At 37.8% G+C, this 19,335-nt stretch overlaps 1 protein-coding gene across 2 annotated transcripts in view; it reads left to right on the top strand.

The window, feature by feature from the left end:
* The window catches only part of PDZRN4 (PDZ domain containing ring finger 4), a 390,048-nt gene that overhangs the window by 240,709 nt on the left and 130,004 nt on the right, over window positions 1–19,335 (top strand). Inside the window, exon 1 of one of the 2 annotated variants that reach the window (XM_055248207.2) lies at window positions 9,903–10,177. The exons of the other annotated variant lie outside the window; for it this stretch is intronic. Within the exon in view, the coding sequence (XP_055104182.1) occupies window positions 10,109–10,177 (69 nt within the window). The 5' untranslated portion in view covers window positions 9,903–10,108. Of the gene's footprint in view, window positions 1–9,902; window positions 10,178–19,335 lie in introns of those variants that run through there. 2 annotated transcript variants of the gene reach the window in all.

Here is a 19,335-nt window from a genome sequence, read left to right on the forward strand (position 1 = left end):
CAATTTGGAAGGCTGGTGGGCAGATCACCTGAGGTCAGGAGTTCCAGACCCACCCAGCCAACATGGTGAAACCCTGTCTCTACTAAAAATACAAAAATTAGCTGGGCGTGGTGGCAGGTGCTTGTAATCCCAGCTACTTAGGAGGCTGAGGCAGGAGAATCAGTTGAACCCAGGAGTCAGAGGTTGTGGTGACCCGAGATTATGCCATTGCACTTCAGCCTGAGCAATAGAGCGAGACTCCATCTCAAAAAAACAACAACAAAAACAAAACAAAACTCGTCTCTTTACTTCCTATCCCACTACCTGCCTACTTCTTTTGATTTATCTACACTTGGTTATATATATGCATGCATATAAGCAGGCCAGGAATAAAGCAGACAGGAAAGCACATTCCAGGCTCTAGAATATCTAAGAAGGATGATCTAGTTACTTCTTATTATACCACCCTGTGTTAATTTCCTGTGTTGACCCTGTTATTGTCTGGAAATGTTATATAATCATAGCTTGTGTTTACTTATGCTTTCTTCTCACAATAACGTTTGCTCCATGAGATCTGGGACCTTTATATATCTTGACTACCATTATGATGACTGAATATTTGAGCAGAATCCAATGTTGAGAGAGGAATAAACATGTATTTACAGTACCAGACAGAATTGTCCACACTCTAAAAAAAGAGAGAAATATACCAAAAAGACAGAGTCACGTTAGCAGAGTTGTAACATTCGCTCTTAAAGCAGAAATTTCTGTTTTGTGTTCTCTTTTGTGTACATCCACGTGTGTGTGCACGTGTATATGTATGTATGTATGTATGACAGCAAGAGTGAGCAAGAGTGAGAGGAGTTGCGACCAGGGAATCAGGGGCAAGATGGGCTTACATATGTGTGTGTAGGCAGAGAAGAGCAAGAAATCAACAACTTGCTCCTTACACCATTAGAAACTCCAGATGCTCACGAGCGAATGCAGGACCTGGCTGAGAGAAGATGATATCCTGAATCTAGGAAAGTGGCATAGGAGAGCATGAAACGAAGGAAGGTGAGACTGCACAGTTCCGATTGACAGGACCTTGTCACTAGATGTAGGGAGAGGGAAGAGCCAAGGCAATGCTCAAACCTCAAACTTGAGTGCCTAAGAATAGTCAGGGCATTCTGTGATATGGAGAACTTGCGGAGAAGCAGTTATGGGGGAAGAGAACCATGAGTTAAGTTTTGCTAAGTAGAATTTAATATGTTTTGAATAGTCCCAATGGAAATGTCAGTGGTCAACGAATTGATGGGTCTGAAATTAAGAGGGAAATTAAGTCTGGAGATGTATATTTAGAGTCATCGGTAAATCTCTACCTTTACTTTTCTTAAAACCTCCAAATTTACCTGCCTTAAGTAGCTGTTGATTATTCCTTAAAACAGAGATGTAAAATGACTGCCGTAGTATCAGCCCGTATATTGCCTACCATAATAACTACCAAGAAGGAAAAATATTCTACAGTTATCAGTACATATTCAATGCAGCAGTATCCCATCACCAGTGGAGTGGAGTAAGGTTATGAAATTGCTTAGGTTTTATTCAATCTATTTTAAGTAGCCATGCTTGAGGACACAACAGGGAACCTGGAAGTTAATTTTAGACTACGATTCCGGTCCTCAGGGAAATCCTTACATCTTAATGTGCTGTGAGCATCACCACCATTCCTTCTTCTGGCCCTCTAGGAATTTGTCATAATGATGACTGTCTCTGATAATGATGACTGTCTCTGAGTGACAGGCAATGGAAAGTACTGGTTAAGTAGTAGATTCAGATTGTTTGGGTTTGAATCCTGGCTCCCTGATATACTACTCATGTGATCTATTTACTGCCCATGCAGAGAGGAGATATTAGGAGTGCACATCTCAGAGTGTTAATGTGGGAATTAAATACAATTAATACCATATAGTGCTGGAACAATGGCATACAAAATGTACCAAATAAGTGTTAGCTCTTATTTTTTAAAATGTCTACGTATTATCACTATGCTGTACTTATAGTACTATTCAATAAATACTGGTTGAATGAAGGTTTGTACTGAGCTTTACTAGACCACTTTTGCAGAACTAAAAATAGTGATAGTAGCATTCAGTGGAAACCCTACATAATACCTGTGATGTTGCTGAATGGTGTGACGTTATCCAACATGGTACCTTGGCCTCTACATGATCAAATAAAGAAAGCCAACTTTATATTGGGCTAGATTAGTAGTCGTGAATAGACCTAAAAGAAATGTCACTGGACTCCCTGTTTTATGATTGCAAGAAATCGTGCTTCAGATGCCTTTATTGGTTTCTAGTACACTTATGTCTGCCTTATTTACACATTGTGCATTAAAAGAAACAAATAGGTCAGGCGCGGTGGCTCACGCCTGTAATCCCAGCACTTTGGGAGGCCGAGGTAGGTGGATCACGAGGTCAAGAGATCGAGACCATCCTGGACAACATGGTGAAATCTCTGTCTCTACTAAAAATATAAAAATTAGCTGGGTGTGGTGGCATGCGCCACCTAAGCCTTGGGAGGCTTAGGCAGGAGAATCACTTGAACCCAAGAGGCAGAGGTTGCAGTGAGCTGAGATTGTGCCACTGCACTCCAGCCTGGTGACAGAGTGAGACTCCATCTAAAAAAAAAAAAAGAAAGAAATGGAATATCAGAATTATTACTCTGTATGTATTACATTCTTTACATAGAAAAGAAATAGAGGGGTGTGTGTGTGTGTGCACACATCACATTTACACAATGAGTACTTCTGTGCGACTATTTCTGTTATATAAAGAACTAGGAAATAAAAAGCCTTTTAGAAGTTGTTGCACAGTGTACAATGGCAAACAAGGTGGACAGAAGTATAAAATTTCAAACAATGTAATAGAGATTTAACATGACAAAAATTGTAAAGATAAATTATGTATTAGTCTGTTCTCACATTGCTATAAAGAAATACTTGAGACTGGGTAGTTTATGAAGAAAAGAGGTTTAATTGACTCACAGTTGTGCAGGCTGTACAGTAAGCGTAGAGGCTTCTACTTCGTGAAAGCTGCAGGGAACTTTCGATCATGACTGAAAGCAAAGAGGGAACGAGGCACCTCACATGGCGAGAGCAGCAGCAAGATGGGAATGGTGCTACGGACTTTTAAACAACCAGATCTCGTGAGGACTCTTTCAGGAGAACAGTACCAAGGGGATTGTGGTAAACCATTCATGAAGGATCTGCCCCCATGATCTAATCACCTCACACTAGGCCCCACCTCCAACACTGGAAATTACAATTTGACATGAGATTTGGGTGGGGATGCAGATCCAAACCATATCAACTTGGAAATTGAAAATTAAAGTCATCATTATCATTATACTTAGTCCTGTGATTACTAATGGCCAACAAGTATTGGGCACACATGTACTCTGTGCCAGGTATACTTGACACATATTGTCATCACAGCAATTTCATCTCTTGCAATAACTGTATAGTGGGTGCTATTATTATCCCTGTTTTAGAGATGAGAAACCAAGAAACAGAGAAGATTGAAAAAACAATAATGATTTGCCCCACATTACATCAATAGAGATCAGGGAAACTGAGACCTGACCCAGGGCACACCGACTCCAGAAACCATGCTTAACCAGCATACCAGTAGGACAGAATACTTCATAGTTCATGAATCCTCCTCAGGTCTGTTACCTTATTTCGTCTTCACAGTCAGCCTGTAAGGTAAGTGTTATCTCAGAGCATGTAAGTTGTACAAGCCCACACAGGTGACAGTGACAAGGCTCAGATGAGAAGCCTAGTCCTCTTCTTTGAAATCTCATGCTCTTTCTTTCCATTGGAGTCTAGTCTAATAATGTGTGTGACAACTCTTAGGAGTTCATAAGTTGGTGAGGCACTCTTCATTCTACAAGCAATAACGGTAAATGCAAATTGAAGATGTTCAACTAGTGAACACAGTGTGGAAAGGATGCTTGCTTACACATTGATCTGCTGAGCTATAACCAAGGAGGGGATGACGCATGGGGACTATTAGCAGAAGCATCTTTCTAAATTCATGATGTTAGTTAATGTTGCACAGTGCTGTTAAAAATAAAACTAGATTAGAATCAAAAGGCAAAAGTTCTAGGTTTTCCAGCATTAGAAATCTCAACATCTAATGATTTCTGTATTAATAAATAAAGGAAAATATCTGACATATTTACCTCAGAGATATGGTGAAAATTAGATTATATACAACTACAAAAATCCGGCATTCATATACCACCAGACATATGATAAGCACACAGTAAATATTTGTGAAATAAATAAGTGAATAATTTGCTGATATGTAGAGCAGAATGTGAATTTAAACGTACAGATAGTATGTACGCATAAATACGCAACTGACAAAGCACATTTGAATCATACAGTACTCATTTATATACCTGTCACAGATGTTTTTCTTTCATAGACTTTCAAATTTATGTTTATGGATTTGAATCAAATTAAAAATGGTTTATGTTCATGGCCTTTCAGTCTTTTAACTTAATGTTATTGAATATTAAGAATATTCTTTAATATTCTTGAAGCAATCCTATGGGGGAAAATGTCATATAGCAATTAGTCGTTGCTAACGTGTGTTACAAACATAAATTTATGTCACTTTGCCCAACTCAGGTATGCTGTCATCTCCCAATTACACTCATTAATTCAATATATGTTTATTAAAGGCACAGAATGTGAAAGGTACAATTCTACGAGTTTTGGGGGCTCAAAGATCAATTAAATGTTCATGTTTCTCCTACATGTCTTATAGTCCAATAAGAGAGGTAAAGCATGCATCTAAAAATGATGTGAAGGAGAAGTAATTTGTGCCTTCAAATAGGTAGGGATAAAATGCACCAAGAATTCAGAAGTTGAAGAAGTTACTGCTAGCTGATGGGATCAAGGAAGAAGGAGCCTTTAAACTGGATGATTGTGTGGATAGTTTAATTTGTGAGGTTTCCAAAGAATAAGCAGAATGAGGTAACATCTGGAGCACAGGTAGGGAGATGTAGACGTGTATAGAGCAGTTCAGCTTTGCTGGATCCTGAAAAAAGAAATCATGTATTCAAATGACCGCTTTGTGCAGAACTAAGGAATTCAGGATTTAAAACTTTCAATGCCAAAACCAACAAAGTCCCAGACACATGAAGATAAGCTGGTCATCCTAGTGTGTGTTCAGGTACAGCTCCTAATTAGATTATTGTGGGACATTAGCTGATTAAAGATATTTAGCTGTGACATTCAAAAAATTTCAGCATTTTAATACATAAAGTTTACATTTTTAACCACAAGCCACTCCCCTTATTTTAAGCTACATCTGCCTTTGAAAATTTATTCTCTTTTATTTTCTTTAATTTCAGCACTTTCAAGTGCTATCCTCCGTTTCCTCAATCATCAAATAAAGACATGTTGGTGTAGCTCTAGCTTCCTCTGCAAGAGAGACAGCCCAGGATATTAGAGATAGAATTCCACCACAGAATTTGTCACTGGAAAACCGAGTTCAGATTTCTTTACTCAGGTTGACCTTCCACAAGTCACGGTCTCTCTGGGCCTCAGGTTCTTTGTCTTTATGATTACATATAAGGTATTTAACTGCAGAAAATGTTAGGCAGCAACGTGTCTACTAATATTCAAAAGCACATAAGTATCTCCTGAAATGAATGCAGAATTGGGACTAGAAATTTGTAAGCCACATGTCAAGGTAGGTGGCAGGCAGAGTTGGAAGGTCTGCATGTGATAGTGGCAAGGGTAAAGAGAGGGTAATCAAGCGGAGTCACATATGGAACTTCCACACTGGCCCAGGAAAAGAACACTAGAGTCACTGCAAAAGGCATAAGCAAGCCATCATCTGAAATGTGTGACAGCTGTCACAGGCTCAATGGGATTGATGATTCAGAATAGGTTCACTTGGATTTTCTACTACTCTCTTGATAAGGGGCACGATTATGTACTACATCGGCAGCCAGCGATGAGACACAGGCACAGCCTTTTTTGTAAATTAGTCCTTTTTAAGTCTTATTGTTAAATATAGCAAAAATATAGAAAACACCAATAACAAATGTCAGTTTAATGAATCCTAATGTGACCACCTAGGAAAACTACTGCCCCTGTCAGGAGTTAGAACTTTGCTGGCCATGATGAAACTTTCTGGTGTCCCTTCCTAAAGAGTAACCACCATCCCGACTTTTTTGGTAATAATTTTCCTACTTTTATTTAGAATTTTATCAACCAAATGATATGTATATGTGAAAATATAGAGTAATGACTTTTTATTGTTATTAAAATCTTTTTAAATCTATAGACTTCCTCTTCATCTCCACTCTCTCTTTCTCTTTTTCTCTCTGAAACTGGAATATGCACCTGCCTATGTAGTGTTGCTCACAGTCTGAATTTAGCTGATTGCATCCCCATGGTTTAGCTTAATATGCTCCTCTGTTCTCTGCATTCGCTGACATTTGCTCACATTTGAAAAGGCTAATTTAAGGGCCGTGTAATTTTTCTGTCTCAGGTGGCACATAATGTACGCTTATCTCATGTGTGTGTGAGTGTGTCGTGCTAGACACCGTTCATTCACAGTACTTAGATCCTTGAATGAATTAAGGACTGCTGGCATGACAGTCTATCATTTAATCTTCAATTATTAGTCAGAATATTTCTAAAAAGAGAAACTCCCTCTCATCTACTCTTTCGCTACTCAGTAGTACAGTTTATATGGAAAAAGCAAGAAAAATGTTGGATTCCTTCCTTTCACTTGCCAGTTTAGCCTCTTATACGTCAGTCTAGATCTTGACAAATGTGTCCTATTTTGAATGCCAATGCATTTGTGTGGAGTAAACTCACACAAATTAAAGGCACTTAAAATAAGTAACTATATCTTGAAATACACACACGACGTATGTTTTTACATTTTGATGAGTTTATTTTCTAAGGATACTTGGAAAGATAGTCCTTCGTTCCCTACTTATTTTTTATCCCGTATTATTATTGCCCAAGACAGATGATATCTGCTCTATTTGCATTTTCAGGGCAGTGTTCAAATGAATGCGTTTGTCCCTGTCTACTTCAAACTTTATGCTCCAGTGCAAGATTTAGTTATTGGAAAACTTAACCATCATATTCTAATGAAATTTAGAGAACTCTGGAATTATGAATCTCCCTTTTCCAAGTCACTCTTCAGTTCTATAGGATGCGTCCATTAGAAGCAGAAGGTGGAATCTCTCCAGGGTAAATGGGCCAAGGGCAGCATTTGATACATGATTGGAAAAGCTGCTCTTGCTTCCTGAGATAGAAACACAAGAATAGAGGGATTAGGAATGAATAACGGAAACAGCCAGGAGGAGCTGCTGAAGGATGATCTTCTATTTGAACTTGCTCACTTCCTTAGAATGTTCATTCTTTTTGATAAATAAGAAAATATTTTTAAAGCTATGATTGTTTCATTGTTCTGCAAATGCAAACTGCATCTACAGAGAAGAAAGCTCCAATAAGAAACAGCTTTGATAATTAAATTTCTTACTTGGCTTTCAAAACCTATCACACAAGAGAGTTTTATCAGTGGAAAAAGGAAACATTTTCATTGATAGAAGGGTGTGCCATCTTTGCCTTACTGCACTCTAATCCTTGATCTGACCTTTTAAAAAATACAGAGTATAGGCTGGGTGCGGTGGCTCACGCCTGTAATCCCAGCACTTTGGGAGGCCGAAGCAGGCAGATCACGAGGTCAGGAGATTGAGACCATCCTGGCTAACATGGTGAAACCCTGTCTCTACTAAAAAGACAAAAAATTAGCCAGGCGTGGTGGCACCCACCTGTAATCCCAGCTACTCGGGAGGCTCAAGCAAGAGAATCGCTTGAACCTGGGAGGCAGAGGTTCCAGTGAGCCAAAATGGTGCCACTGCACTCCACCGTGGGCAACAGAGCAAGACTCTGTCTCAAAAAAATAAAATAAAATACAGAGTATGAACATCTGAGAATCAATAATTCTTTCACAACTCAGCAATTTAGAATCCTTCAAAGAAATAGTCAATGTTTGCTTTGAGGATGTGAACTCTAGCATGAGAATACTTCATGGGAAGTGATATAGAGGCTCAGAGAAGTTAAAACTTTCAAAAGTATCAGACATTTATGTTTTACAGCTGCAACTGAGAAGAAGGAGATTGCTTATATTTGTGGCCACCATTAATTTTTATAAAGGCCACTTCAAATATCTTTTTGAAAACATTCTTTCCATAGAGGAATCAAGTCCTAAAATTAATATCTCCTACAAGTGGTTTCTAATTTGCCAGAAGTCCTGGAGAACTTTTTTCACACACACTGTTCCCAGTTATGATGCCACTTTCATGTAGGTCTCTCAGCTTGGCTTTCATCCAGGCTGTTAGGTGAAATTAGGCCCAGAAAATCGGATTATTACATCCCAAGGGAAACAACTGATAAGCAGCAGATGATTGTTCATCTCCTTGCTACTTGCTGGTGTTGAGGTGTTGCTAGTTGCAAAGCCAATTTGTTAACAATTAGTGCTCGTTAGAATCATTCCCTGTTATCGATTCTAAACATGTGACAAAGCACTTTTAGGAAATTGGACCCCAAAAAGTAGCTATTCGTCAGTGATGAGCAATTAAAAATCTCCAGATCCAGTGTAATTCCTAACCAGAGTCATCATTTTCCAAGTAATTATTTTTGCTTTGGAACCCACCTGCTATCCTGTCCAGTTTAAAGATGTGCTGGAACAAGTACATACTTCTTAATTAGCAGAGGCTGTGGATAAGTCAGTGTGGGAACAAAAGGAATTTTCTTTTATTATCTGCTTTAGCTGTTTGTAGTATATCTTTAAGGGACAAAAACTGCCAGCTTGCAATACAACACACGTATTTGCACGAGTGTGAAATGAAATGCATTACTTCTGTTATCTAAACATCTAAGCTTAGTCTTTAAGTCTCTGTTCACCTTTGATCATTATGAACTCTAAATATAGAATCATAAATGGAGTCATGTGCATTACATTCAAGTTTAACTATTGCCAGTATCAGCTTTGTAAAATATTATATATGACTTTAATAAAATTAGCATAAATACTATAAGCATTTGAAATTTTTCTTAGAAAAGGCATTGTATTGATCTACTTTTTGAATATAAATCTACATGCATTATATTCTACAAATATATACTCAATAGATGGGCCTTCGTTATCTAATTAAAGTATTAATTATCTGTACCAGTATCATCTCCTAATACTTGCTAAATGTTCTTTAGAATTAAGAGAATATCCCTTATTTCCTCCTTACTAAGTAATGGTCTTTACATATGAACTATTCAATTATTTTTGTAGTATCAGAATTAAAACTGAATGATGCCCCTGCCTTCTCTTCCTTTTCCATGTCACCCCCCAAAATTTCCTTTGCTTCTGTGTTTATTTTATCAATGTAAATAATTATCCCTACTCATTTTCCCCTAGGTTTACTAATGCTAAAAATATTTCTTCCTCTTGTTGCAGAGCATGGATATGTAAACTAAGTACATTTCTGTTTCTGAATTTCCTTATTCCCATATTAAAAGCTTGTATCAATGGAGAAATTAAGTGTATGTTTTTTTGTAAATGCCCTATATGCAACCCCTCTATCCTTAATAAACAGAGCTGGTATTGACACAAGTGAATTTTGTTTAACCACACTACATTTGCTTCTTAATTAGTGAATATTCATCTGTCATCAGCAGCAGCTATGACACCCCTCCCTGCTAACATGTTCTGTCATAAATAATCAATGAGGCACTATTAATATTCATGAGCTGGAATCTGTGCAGTCATGTGCACTGATGCAGAGACCGGGGAGTGTTGCCATGAACTGACTGGAAACTCTGTGTGTGTATCCGTGAGTGCAAGGTACTTAGGGAAAGCGAAGAAGAGCATGCTGCTACACACCACTCTGGCTTACGCTTCCAGCTAACAGCGGTTTGTCTGTGTTTCTGGACTGAAGTGACTGATGAAAAACAGTAGTCAAGTCTGGAGGGTGATTCCCTTTCAGTTCACTTGCCTTTCAGTTCTGGGGAAATTAGAAGATTTGCTCTGTCTCTCTGCTTCTTAGAATGGGCTGCAATTTGTGCACTTTTCAGAAAAGAGAGGAACACTACAAACTGCTGTATGAAGTTTCCCAGGTGAGTGCAGGGTCTGATACCAGCAACTAAGAGCCAGGCTTTGTGTTTGTCTGAAAGACGGTAAATGAATTCTGGCTAGCTTTATTTTTTCTTTCAGTACATTTCAGAATTGAGGGCAGACTTGCTGGTTTGGGGCTTTTAATTTTGGTTTTGGGTGGCAGTTTTCAGCTTCCTTGCCACTCCCCCTTCAGATGACTTCCTGTGGGATTCTTTTTAACATTTTGTGTATCTACTGCCAAGATGTCAGTCACATAACAGGAGTAGCACTGAGATCCATGTCTGTAATATTTTGAGATACCTCTTTCATTTTGGAATACTGTTGACATTTGAAAATCAATTGTATCATTGTCTGCATAAATATTGGGGTTTAATAGGTCTATGATCTCAGTTATTTTCAATAGACAGGAGAAGTTTCCTGCCAAATCTTGTTAGCCAGAGGAAATTATTGGATGAATTGAGAATTTGTGCTTTGGTTTAAGAGAAAGACCTAGTAATTTTGTATTACATGAGAAAAAAATATATGCTATGTCCTGGCTGAAACAGGAGATAAAGAAATTCTCTTACCACTTGTTCTTGGATCCTTTTTGTAAGGTTTTTGTTTGTTTAGCACTAGAAATTAATTTTGAGAGCTTATTAAAACAACTGTAGGTGACCTAGAAAAAAAGAGTATGAATTTAGATGTCTCTTTCATGTGTATCTGAGGGCTTTTCGGAATACAAATAAGAAAACTAGGTCCTGAGCCTTTATAGTTTTAACAGAATTTTCTTAACTTACCGTTTTATTGGGGAGGTTCCCCTGGGAGTGTATGCTCAAGTTCAAATTTCTTATCTAGCAAAATAAAGTTTATTTCTCCCTTCTTCCAGTTTGTCCCAAAGGTGACACAGTGCTACATTTGTTCTTAGACAAGGTTGCTGATGAAAGACGATGCTTGGGATGTTGGTGGCCCGTGGCACAGCAGTAGCCAAGTGCCCACTGACTACTGGCTCCCTCAGATTTCCCCCTGACGTGATACATTTCACAGTGGGCTAATTACAAAGTGGATTTGCTACACATGAAACAGCCTCCTCAGTTGCAATGTTAATGCACATTTTCATGGTAATGTGATCAGAGGCTCATTAGCCAGTTTCCAAAATGATCGTCTGCATTAATTAAATATAAAAATGACTGCTTTATCACCATAGAGAGGAAAAAGAAGATTAACATTGTTAATTACACCAGGGGCAACACCTTTTGCTTCATTTTTTAGTACAAACTTGCAAGGATCGGCTAAAATAATATTCATTTCCTAGAGGAGCTCTCATCCACTTTGACTCATGGAAACAGTCTCTAGGTGGAAACACTTTCCTTTAGTTTGGCTGTTAGAGTTTGAGTTCTAGTATTGTTTCTCTCTGGGTGGTGGAGGAGCAGAGGAGTGGATTCATCAATCTTTTTTTTTTCTCTGAATTACTTAATTTATATAAAAGTATAATATGGAGAGAGTGGTAGGTGGCATCCTCCCTGATTAAGCCTAGGTTAAGCTGTTTATATTCTACTAAGAAATCCAGCAGCATTACTGCAGCCAGAAAGGACCACTGTATTTGCTAAGAAGCAGGAGCCTTTGTTATGGATTTTTAAAATGCTTGTATGTGAGTTTTGCCTTCAAGTGCTTCCTAAATCTTCAGAAAATAGATAAGCCATGCCCTTTATTGCTTCTACCTGTACTCTTCCATATATTTATTTTATTTTCTCTACTCCTGAGTTGCAGTACTTATGATCTTTAATAAAAGGGGTGAAAACTGAAGTACTAGGTTCCATTTAACTGGCTTTTATTAGATAAGCTAAAGCCCCAGCTTAAAGGTCTTGCATGTGTTTTCCAAGGGGAGCCCTCCTACAGTTTGTCCCCAGCTTTGCCTTCTATTTCATTGAGTTAATGGAATAGATAAGATATCAAAGGAAACCAGTGATAGGCTCATATAATACGCTGGAGCCCCGTGTGGTGCTGCAAACTAGTTTCTATTTTTATTTGGAGGAAAGGCAGCTCAGAGCACACATGAAAGTGAACATGTTCTTAGCCAGGTGTTCAGGAGGGCACATAGCTTCCCCATAAGAGAGGATACTATTTACAAAAGTGACTTGTGATTGGAAGCCTATTTCTAGCTGTATATTAAAATAAACTTGCTGGCGCATACACTAACACCTGATTGCCCAAATCATATTGATTTAAAGAATTATAATTCTCAGATCATTTGCCTTTTTGTTTCTTTTGTTACTGTTCCTTGTGAGCTAAGGCAAAATAAAGTTTACCAGGAGATGTGAAAATTTAAGATGAGCAGCGATTACGAAACATATGATCAACAGCAAAAATGTTTAATTCTTTATAATAGAATCATTATGATATTGAACTCATCCACGTTTTCTTTCCAGATTTAGTGACCTGATAATACAGGACACATAGAATGCAGCTTCTGGTTTATAACTGCAGTAAACAAACCAAATGTGCTCGCTGAGGAGTCTAGTAAAACAGTCAGAATGGTGCGCTTAGGTGTGAAATGAGGTCAAGTTTATATTTTGTTGATTTTTTTTGCTCCTCTGGAGGAGCTAAGACTTTCAATTGGCACAAGAGATGGAATGTCACCTCAAGAAAATTATTTTCAACTGGAGTTGGGCCAATCAGGCTCCAGTATGCACACAGATGCCAGAATCCGGGGTTTGGGTGGATCCAGTAACCTTCACACCATGCGGTTTCCATGCATCTTTATGCACCTATTAACTTTTATATGTGCCAGGAACACAGTTTTTATCTGCAGTGAATTATTTTATTCAAAGTAAGTTATTTATTAACCTCTCATGAATTAATAAATGAGTAATGGGAACAATGTCCTTCTATTGACACAAACTGAACTGCCTGTTTCTTATTAATTTCATTAAATACCCATCTGGACCAAGAGAGCTACAATAGCTTGTTAGGTATTTCTGACCTAATAACAGATTTATTTCTGAGTAAGATTATATAATAATACTTAAATCTAATGAGGTTTAAGCTTGATTTTTTCACACATGAATCCAGTGTAACTTTTTGATTGATTACGTGATGGCGATTATTGATGGGATATTCATTGGTGTCCAATAATGTGTTAAAATTGGGAGCAAATATTTAGAAGACCATACTGTCAACAAGAAGCTGATTATAGGATTTCATTTGAATCTTATATTGTGATATGCAGGATTCTATTCTTATTCACTTCCCACATCAGGGTAAAGAAATTAATTTGCCTTCAATCTCAGGAAAACCAGAAGTAGAATAGCACTAGTTCTCAGGCAATGTCACTGCTGTGACTGCTATTCTCTTCTAAGTGGATACTGTAGCACAACAGAGAGTTCATTTATTAATCTGAATGGTCTGGCACAGCTAAGAGGTCTCCCCACCACCTGCATTTGTGAGTTAGTAACATAAACTGAAACAGAACCTGCGTTGAAAGTAACAATATTGGCAGTAGCTGACAGTGAGAACTTAGAATATTCTAGACACTGTGCTAAGCACTTTTCCCTAAGCATCATCTTATTTAATCATCACAATATACCATGAAATAGTTACAGGATCCCTTCCCATAGCTTTTAAATATGCTAAAGTCTCCTCTATTCTAGAATGTTTCTTGGATCTCATATAATCTGCCTTCTCTGGGTGCTGTCCTAGATCTTTCAGAAATTTATTTTGTCTTATACTATGTAACCCCTACTCATAATCTCTTAAACTTTTCCCCCAAACTTCATCTTTTTCCCACATTCCTCAGCGCCAGTGAAGGTCTCACCCTCCCTTTTGCTTTCAACAAAACTCAAAACCACTGAATGAAAAGGCCCACTTCTGCCTTCTCCACCCACACAGTGGCTCCCCTGGCTCTCTTATTTGTGCACATTCCCAGCATCAATTCCTGCCTTCCCGCAATCACAATTCCTTTTATTAACTCTCTCTGATAGCATGATAAGAACTTTCCCCCTTAGAATTTGTCATTGTGTCGGTCCACCCTGATGGCTGCTGTTGGAATAATTTTCTAGAAAATGTTTAATGGCTCCCAATTACTATAAAATGAAGTAAACGTTTCTTATTCCAGTATTCAAGGCCCTCTTGAGCTGCTTCTAGGTTTCTTTCCAGTTGTCTCTCTTCCTATTCCTCCTCTGATGCAATTTGTAATTGCTCCAGACTCTATTTTTTGCTTTTCTCTTAAGGTCGGCCTCCCAATTTGGACCCTTGTAAGTTACTTCCATTTCTTCAGCCTCTGTGGAATATACCTTATATTAATCTCTACCACTACTTTCTTCTATCACTAGTTATTCAAATGTCTCCTTGTGCAGAGAGATTTCTGCAATTACTCTTTTGTTTTTTTTTTTAAATTAATCTCTCCCACCTTGGGACTCCTTTTCATGTTTGCCTGCCTGGTATTATAGTCAATTCTGTATGAGTGAATTATAAGCATCTAGAGGGCAGGTCAGGTGCTTGTTTGCCCTTTCACCTTCACTCTCACAGCAGATCCTCATTAGGACTCACCAGGATGCCCTGCTCATCTGCAGCCTCTTTAGAATTAAACTACCTCATCCACAGCTGCTGGCAAAGGACCATATCCCTCTGTCTTCCTCTCTACTTTATATCTAACAGCTGATTAAACCAGGGACAAGCGCCTTGTGCATAAAGTTGAGGGTTCAGTTAGTTTTTTTCAGTCTCAGAAATTTATATTGGGAAGTAGGACACTAGTAACGGGGCAAAGATACAAAGGAATGTTGGTGGGGGAGCTTGGGGGTTTGTATTCCACCATATCTATGAGGATCTGACCTACCAAGAGAATCAGAGACATCTAAGAAATGAAACAGATGGGTCATGAGAAAGGCTAAGAAATAAATAGCAAGTCCTCAGAATGGCTTTATTTCCCCAGTTCCAATACCTTCCTATGATAAACCTCCATTTCATTTGCTAGAATGAGGTGTCTGTTCCTTAAAATCAGAATAACAAGTGAAGATGCACTATAGTAATGGCTTGCTTTTATCAACCACCCAGCAGATATCTTAAACTCTAGACACGTGGTTCAGTTCAAAAACTTTGGGTAAGCTCTGATTGCTTAATATGTGCCAAGCCCTGGATTTTGCCATGTGTTAGTCCTTGCTTTTGAGAAATGCACAGTCTGGTAGCATAAGAGAGGCATAAGCAGAGAATGTTCAATTTAACGTGGTAAATATTGAATCAACAGAGATATTGACAGACAGCTGTGGAAATGCAAAGGTGCTGCTCAGCATGATGGGAGCTGGGGGAGTGGAGGAGAAGAAGGGAGGAGAAACTAAAATGATGAAAGGGTTTTTAAAAAGCCAATGGAAGTGGTAAACAGGCAGTAGATGTCAATGGATTGGGAACTGGAAACTATAAGCAACAGGTATTGCTAAATGCTAAAGTAAGACGCAGACTCCCTGGGTGTGGCCTGAGAGTGCTCAAGGCAGACCCTAAAGAATTTCCCATGTTCCAATTTTCTGTTCATTTTTTCAAGAGAAAGAGAATGGTGATAAGAGTTCAATTGTGGATTTGGTTATGGTGTGTGTTTGGGGCCAACTGGGCTTGATTTGGGGATGGTGCACTACAGCAAGACTACAACAAGCGAAACCAAGCAGGAGGCTGCTGAAAAGTCTAAGTTAGTGGTCAAAGGAATGTAAAAGGAGAACAAAAGTGAGGCCTACTAGGAGGTAATTTCGATAGCTATCTGGCTCTTGAGACTGGGTTGATGTCATGAAGTTTACAGAGAGAAGAAATAAAAGAAGGGAAGTGTGTTCTGAAAAGGAAGAGGAGATTGTTGATTTCATTTGCAGGATATCTAAGCAATGTCCAGGGACAGTGGAATAGTGAATATTCAAAACTAAAACTTGGCGTATATATGTCTGTTGGATGAGATCACCCAGGCAGATGTGATAAGTAAAGAGAACCAAAAAGTGAGGAGAGGTAAAAGCATTGAGAAACAGGCCAATAAGAAGAAAGAAAAGGAAAAGACTGATATTGTTACAGAGTGGGAAGGAAAATGAGCAGAAAGTTATGGAAGTCAAGAGGAGAGAGATTTAAAATCGGAGTGGCCTGTGTGGTCAATTGCATTAGAGTGTATAATAAGAACCGAGTGCCTTTGGATTTGAAAATATGCTGTGTGGTGCTCAGATGCCTCTTTAGAACAGACGTGCTCCAGCTGCTGGGCGTGCTGTCAGCAAAAGCCTTTAACTGTCGGCTCCACTTTAGCTGTCTTAGCTGCAGAAAGTCCTTCACCCAACGTCATTCCCCTTCCTGGGAGGCCCATATCCAAGTATATATAGGTCTGGCCATCTTCTGCCCCAAGGCTGACTTGGTACACTCTAAAAGGCAATTTGAGCTCAAGAGCTCCCTGTAGCTGGTATTGGGCCTCACAGTTCACTCCTCCTGCCCAGTCCTGGTTCCTTCCTGTCCCTTCCACAAAAGGAACACTCCTTAGTAAATATCTTGCACACTACATTATAATCACTATATTCTCAGCATTGGCTTACTGGTGAGCCTAACCTGGTGATGATCACAGAGCATTTCAGTGCAGAAATGTGGAAAAATAATCCAAAAAGTGTTGGATTAAAAGAAGAGATTGAACTTTCAAGAACTTTAGATATGACAGATTATCAAAAATGAAGTTACTGCTATCATTGGAGTAAAGCTTTTCTTGTCCCTTTTTGTTAAGTGCAAAATTGCTTTAAATTGTGAATATGAAAAATGAAAGTTATCACTACCTTTCCTTTAAAAAGATAAGTTGATTTTACATCTTGAGCTATGATATTCAGAGAGTGATGATAATATAGTGATTAAAAAATAAAACATGTACATTTAGCTAGAATGTTCCTTATTCAAGACTTTTGAAGAAAATCTTAAATGTCAGAGTGGTTTTGATATGCAAAAGACCTTTATAAAAATAAATATTTTAATGATTATAATTAATTTAGGTAGGTTTAATAAGTGAAGTGCCCTTCCGTCATAGAAAGATCAAAATATCATATATTTTATTAAAAATATATAACTTCTTTATATTTTCACTGTTTTAATTGACATAGACCTAAGAGAAAGGCAGCCATTTCTAATTGCATATCTATTTAAATGGAATACTGTAGGAAAACATTTTCACTGTTTCCAAATTATACACAAGGGAGGCACGTTACTAAAATCTTAGCTGGAAAATATGCTTAGATATTTGACTCTTCAACTCACCTGAATTTGTTGGTGAAGTAAGATAATCTCATTAGAAAATTATTTAATTTCAATTTTGGTTACAAATATTTCCAAAACATATGATCTTATTTACATGATTATTTAACCTGCACATTTGTTATTCATTTCCAATCATGTTAGTAACAAATGAACTGCATATCTTTGGCAAACAGTGGTTTCTTTATAAGCGTTAAGTAATTAAGAATAAAGATTAATTGATAGTGAAAAATCCTCCCACAATAGTCAATCACTGTCCAGTACATTCATTTTATATAAGTAGATTTTCATATATTGAATTTTCACAAGTCATTTAGTAGGTATGCAATCAATCTGATTAAATGATTAAGAAAGACACAAGAATTAAATCACTAGGTAGTCAGTCAAAAGAGGTCCCCAGCTTGTGGTTTTATGAAGATTCTATACTCTTGACATGTTTATAATTCATGGGGAAAAAGTGAGCACATTGCCCAAAACAGGATCTGCCTCAATCATTCAATCTTTTCCAGGCACTGTTTTCTCTCATTATCCATCCTAGGGCATGCACCTTGAGAATTTTAGGTACTATTCTTAAAAAACGTCTTCTTCTTGTGACTCATGTGAATTTAGAGTAGCACTGGGTAGCAATCATGTATTCGGATTTAGAATTACAGATAATTCAAATACAGCTGTGTTTTCTATATCTAAATGCAATGTTTCCAAAGTCATCAGTATAACCTGTCCCATCTCCAGCTCCCTTCCAGCTGTATTCATTTCTTCTTTCTTAATTCTATCACTTTCAATGTGGAATACTAGCCTTAAAAGGGTTATTATGAATAGTTTATTGTTTCCCTCAACAAAGAGCTTAAAAGGTAGCAGCCCCATATTCTCCTGTATTTCGACATGTAATATCTAATTGCTAATTTGTGCCATTCTGTAGCAAGCTGTAAATCTTGCTTTATGGTTGTTTAGGTCCTGTGAAGCTTTGCTTTTTCCCCTCCATTCTGTTTTATGTAGCTTTATAGAAACATTGTAAGGCTGTATTTATTTATTTATTTATTTATTTATTTATTTATTTATTTATTTTGGAAACTTGCTCTCATCTCAGTGGAAATTAGATTTTTTTTTCTGAACTAACCTCTCACTCCTAGGCCTCTTAAGAGTCTGTTTCAGATATCTTTATTAACAATGAAAAAGACTCTCCCAAGAGTGTAGGAACAAAGAGAATTTCTAAACTACTTAGTATGGTTTAAAAAATAATAAACCTGCAGATGAAAGACCACTATTGTAATCAGTGACAGTTAATGTTTTTCTATAACTGAATCATGGTAGAATTTAGATTTTTTTTTTTTTTTTTAGGTAAAGCAAAGTTTGGGAAAGAGCATTTCTCACTGAATACCAAAAATAATTATTCTGCACGTGCTTTGTGCTCAGGACTCTGCTAGATAGTAACACAGGACACAAAAGAAGTATAAGGAAAAAAAGAAGCCAATCTTCCAGGAGTGTATCATGAAGGAATTAGAAGAAAATGTGGAAAGGTATGACCTTAGTACAGTGGACATGGCAGAGAAAACATAGTTCTCTATGAGCAAGGGGCATCTAAGAGACTTCATGAAACAGCCAGACAGTGGATATTATTCCGAATGGCCTAGTTTAGGAGCCAAGGGCAATTTTTTTTCTTTTTTTCGCTTTGGCATAATCATTGCATACCATTTAGTCAAAGGTAATATGTTTGATGTCCAGGATGTATTGTAAAAGCCAAGTCACAGAAAGATGACTTATAGGACATATTTTGGGGAAATGGGAATAGCTGGACTAAAGCAGGATATGGGACGACTATAGTTATTAGGGTTCTTGATCTCCACACAAAAGTGGACTTAGTGCCGTCATCCCCATGGGACACAAAACACCCTGAGGATGCAATCAAATAGAGTCTTCAGTCAATTTTAATCATAGAATA

Source organism: Symphalangus syndactylus, chromosome 17, assembly GCF_028878055.3.
Source record: "Symphalangus syndactylus isolate Jambi chromosome 17, NHGRI_mSymSyn1-v2.1_pri, whole genome shotgun sequence".
Lineage (NCBI taxonomy): Eukaryota > Metazoa > Chordata > Mammalia > Primates > Hylobatidae > Symphalangus > Symphalangus syndactylus.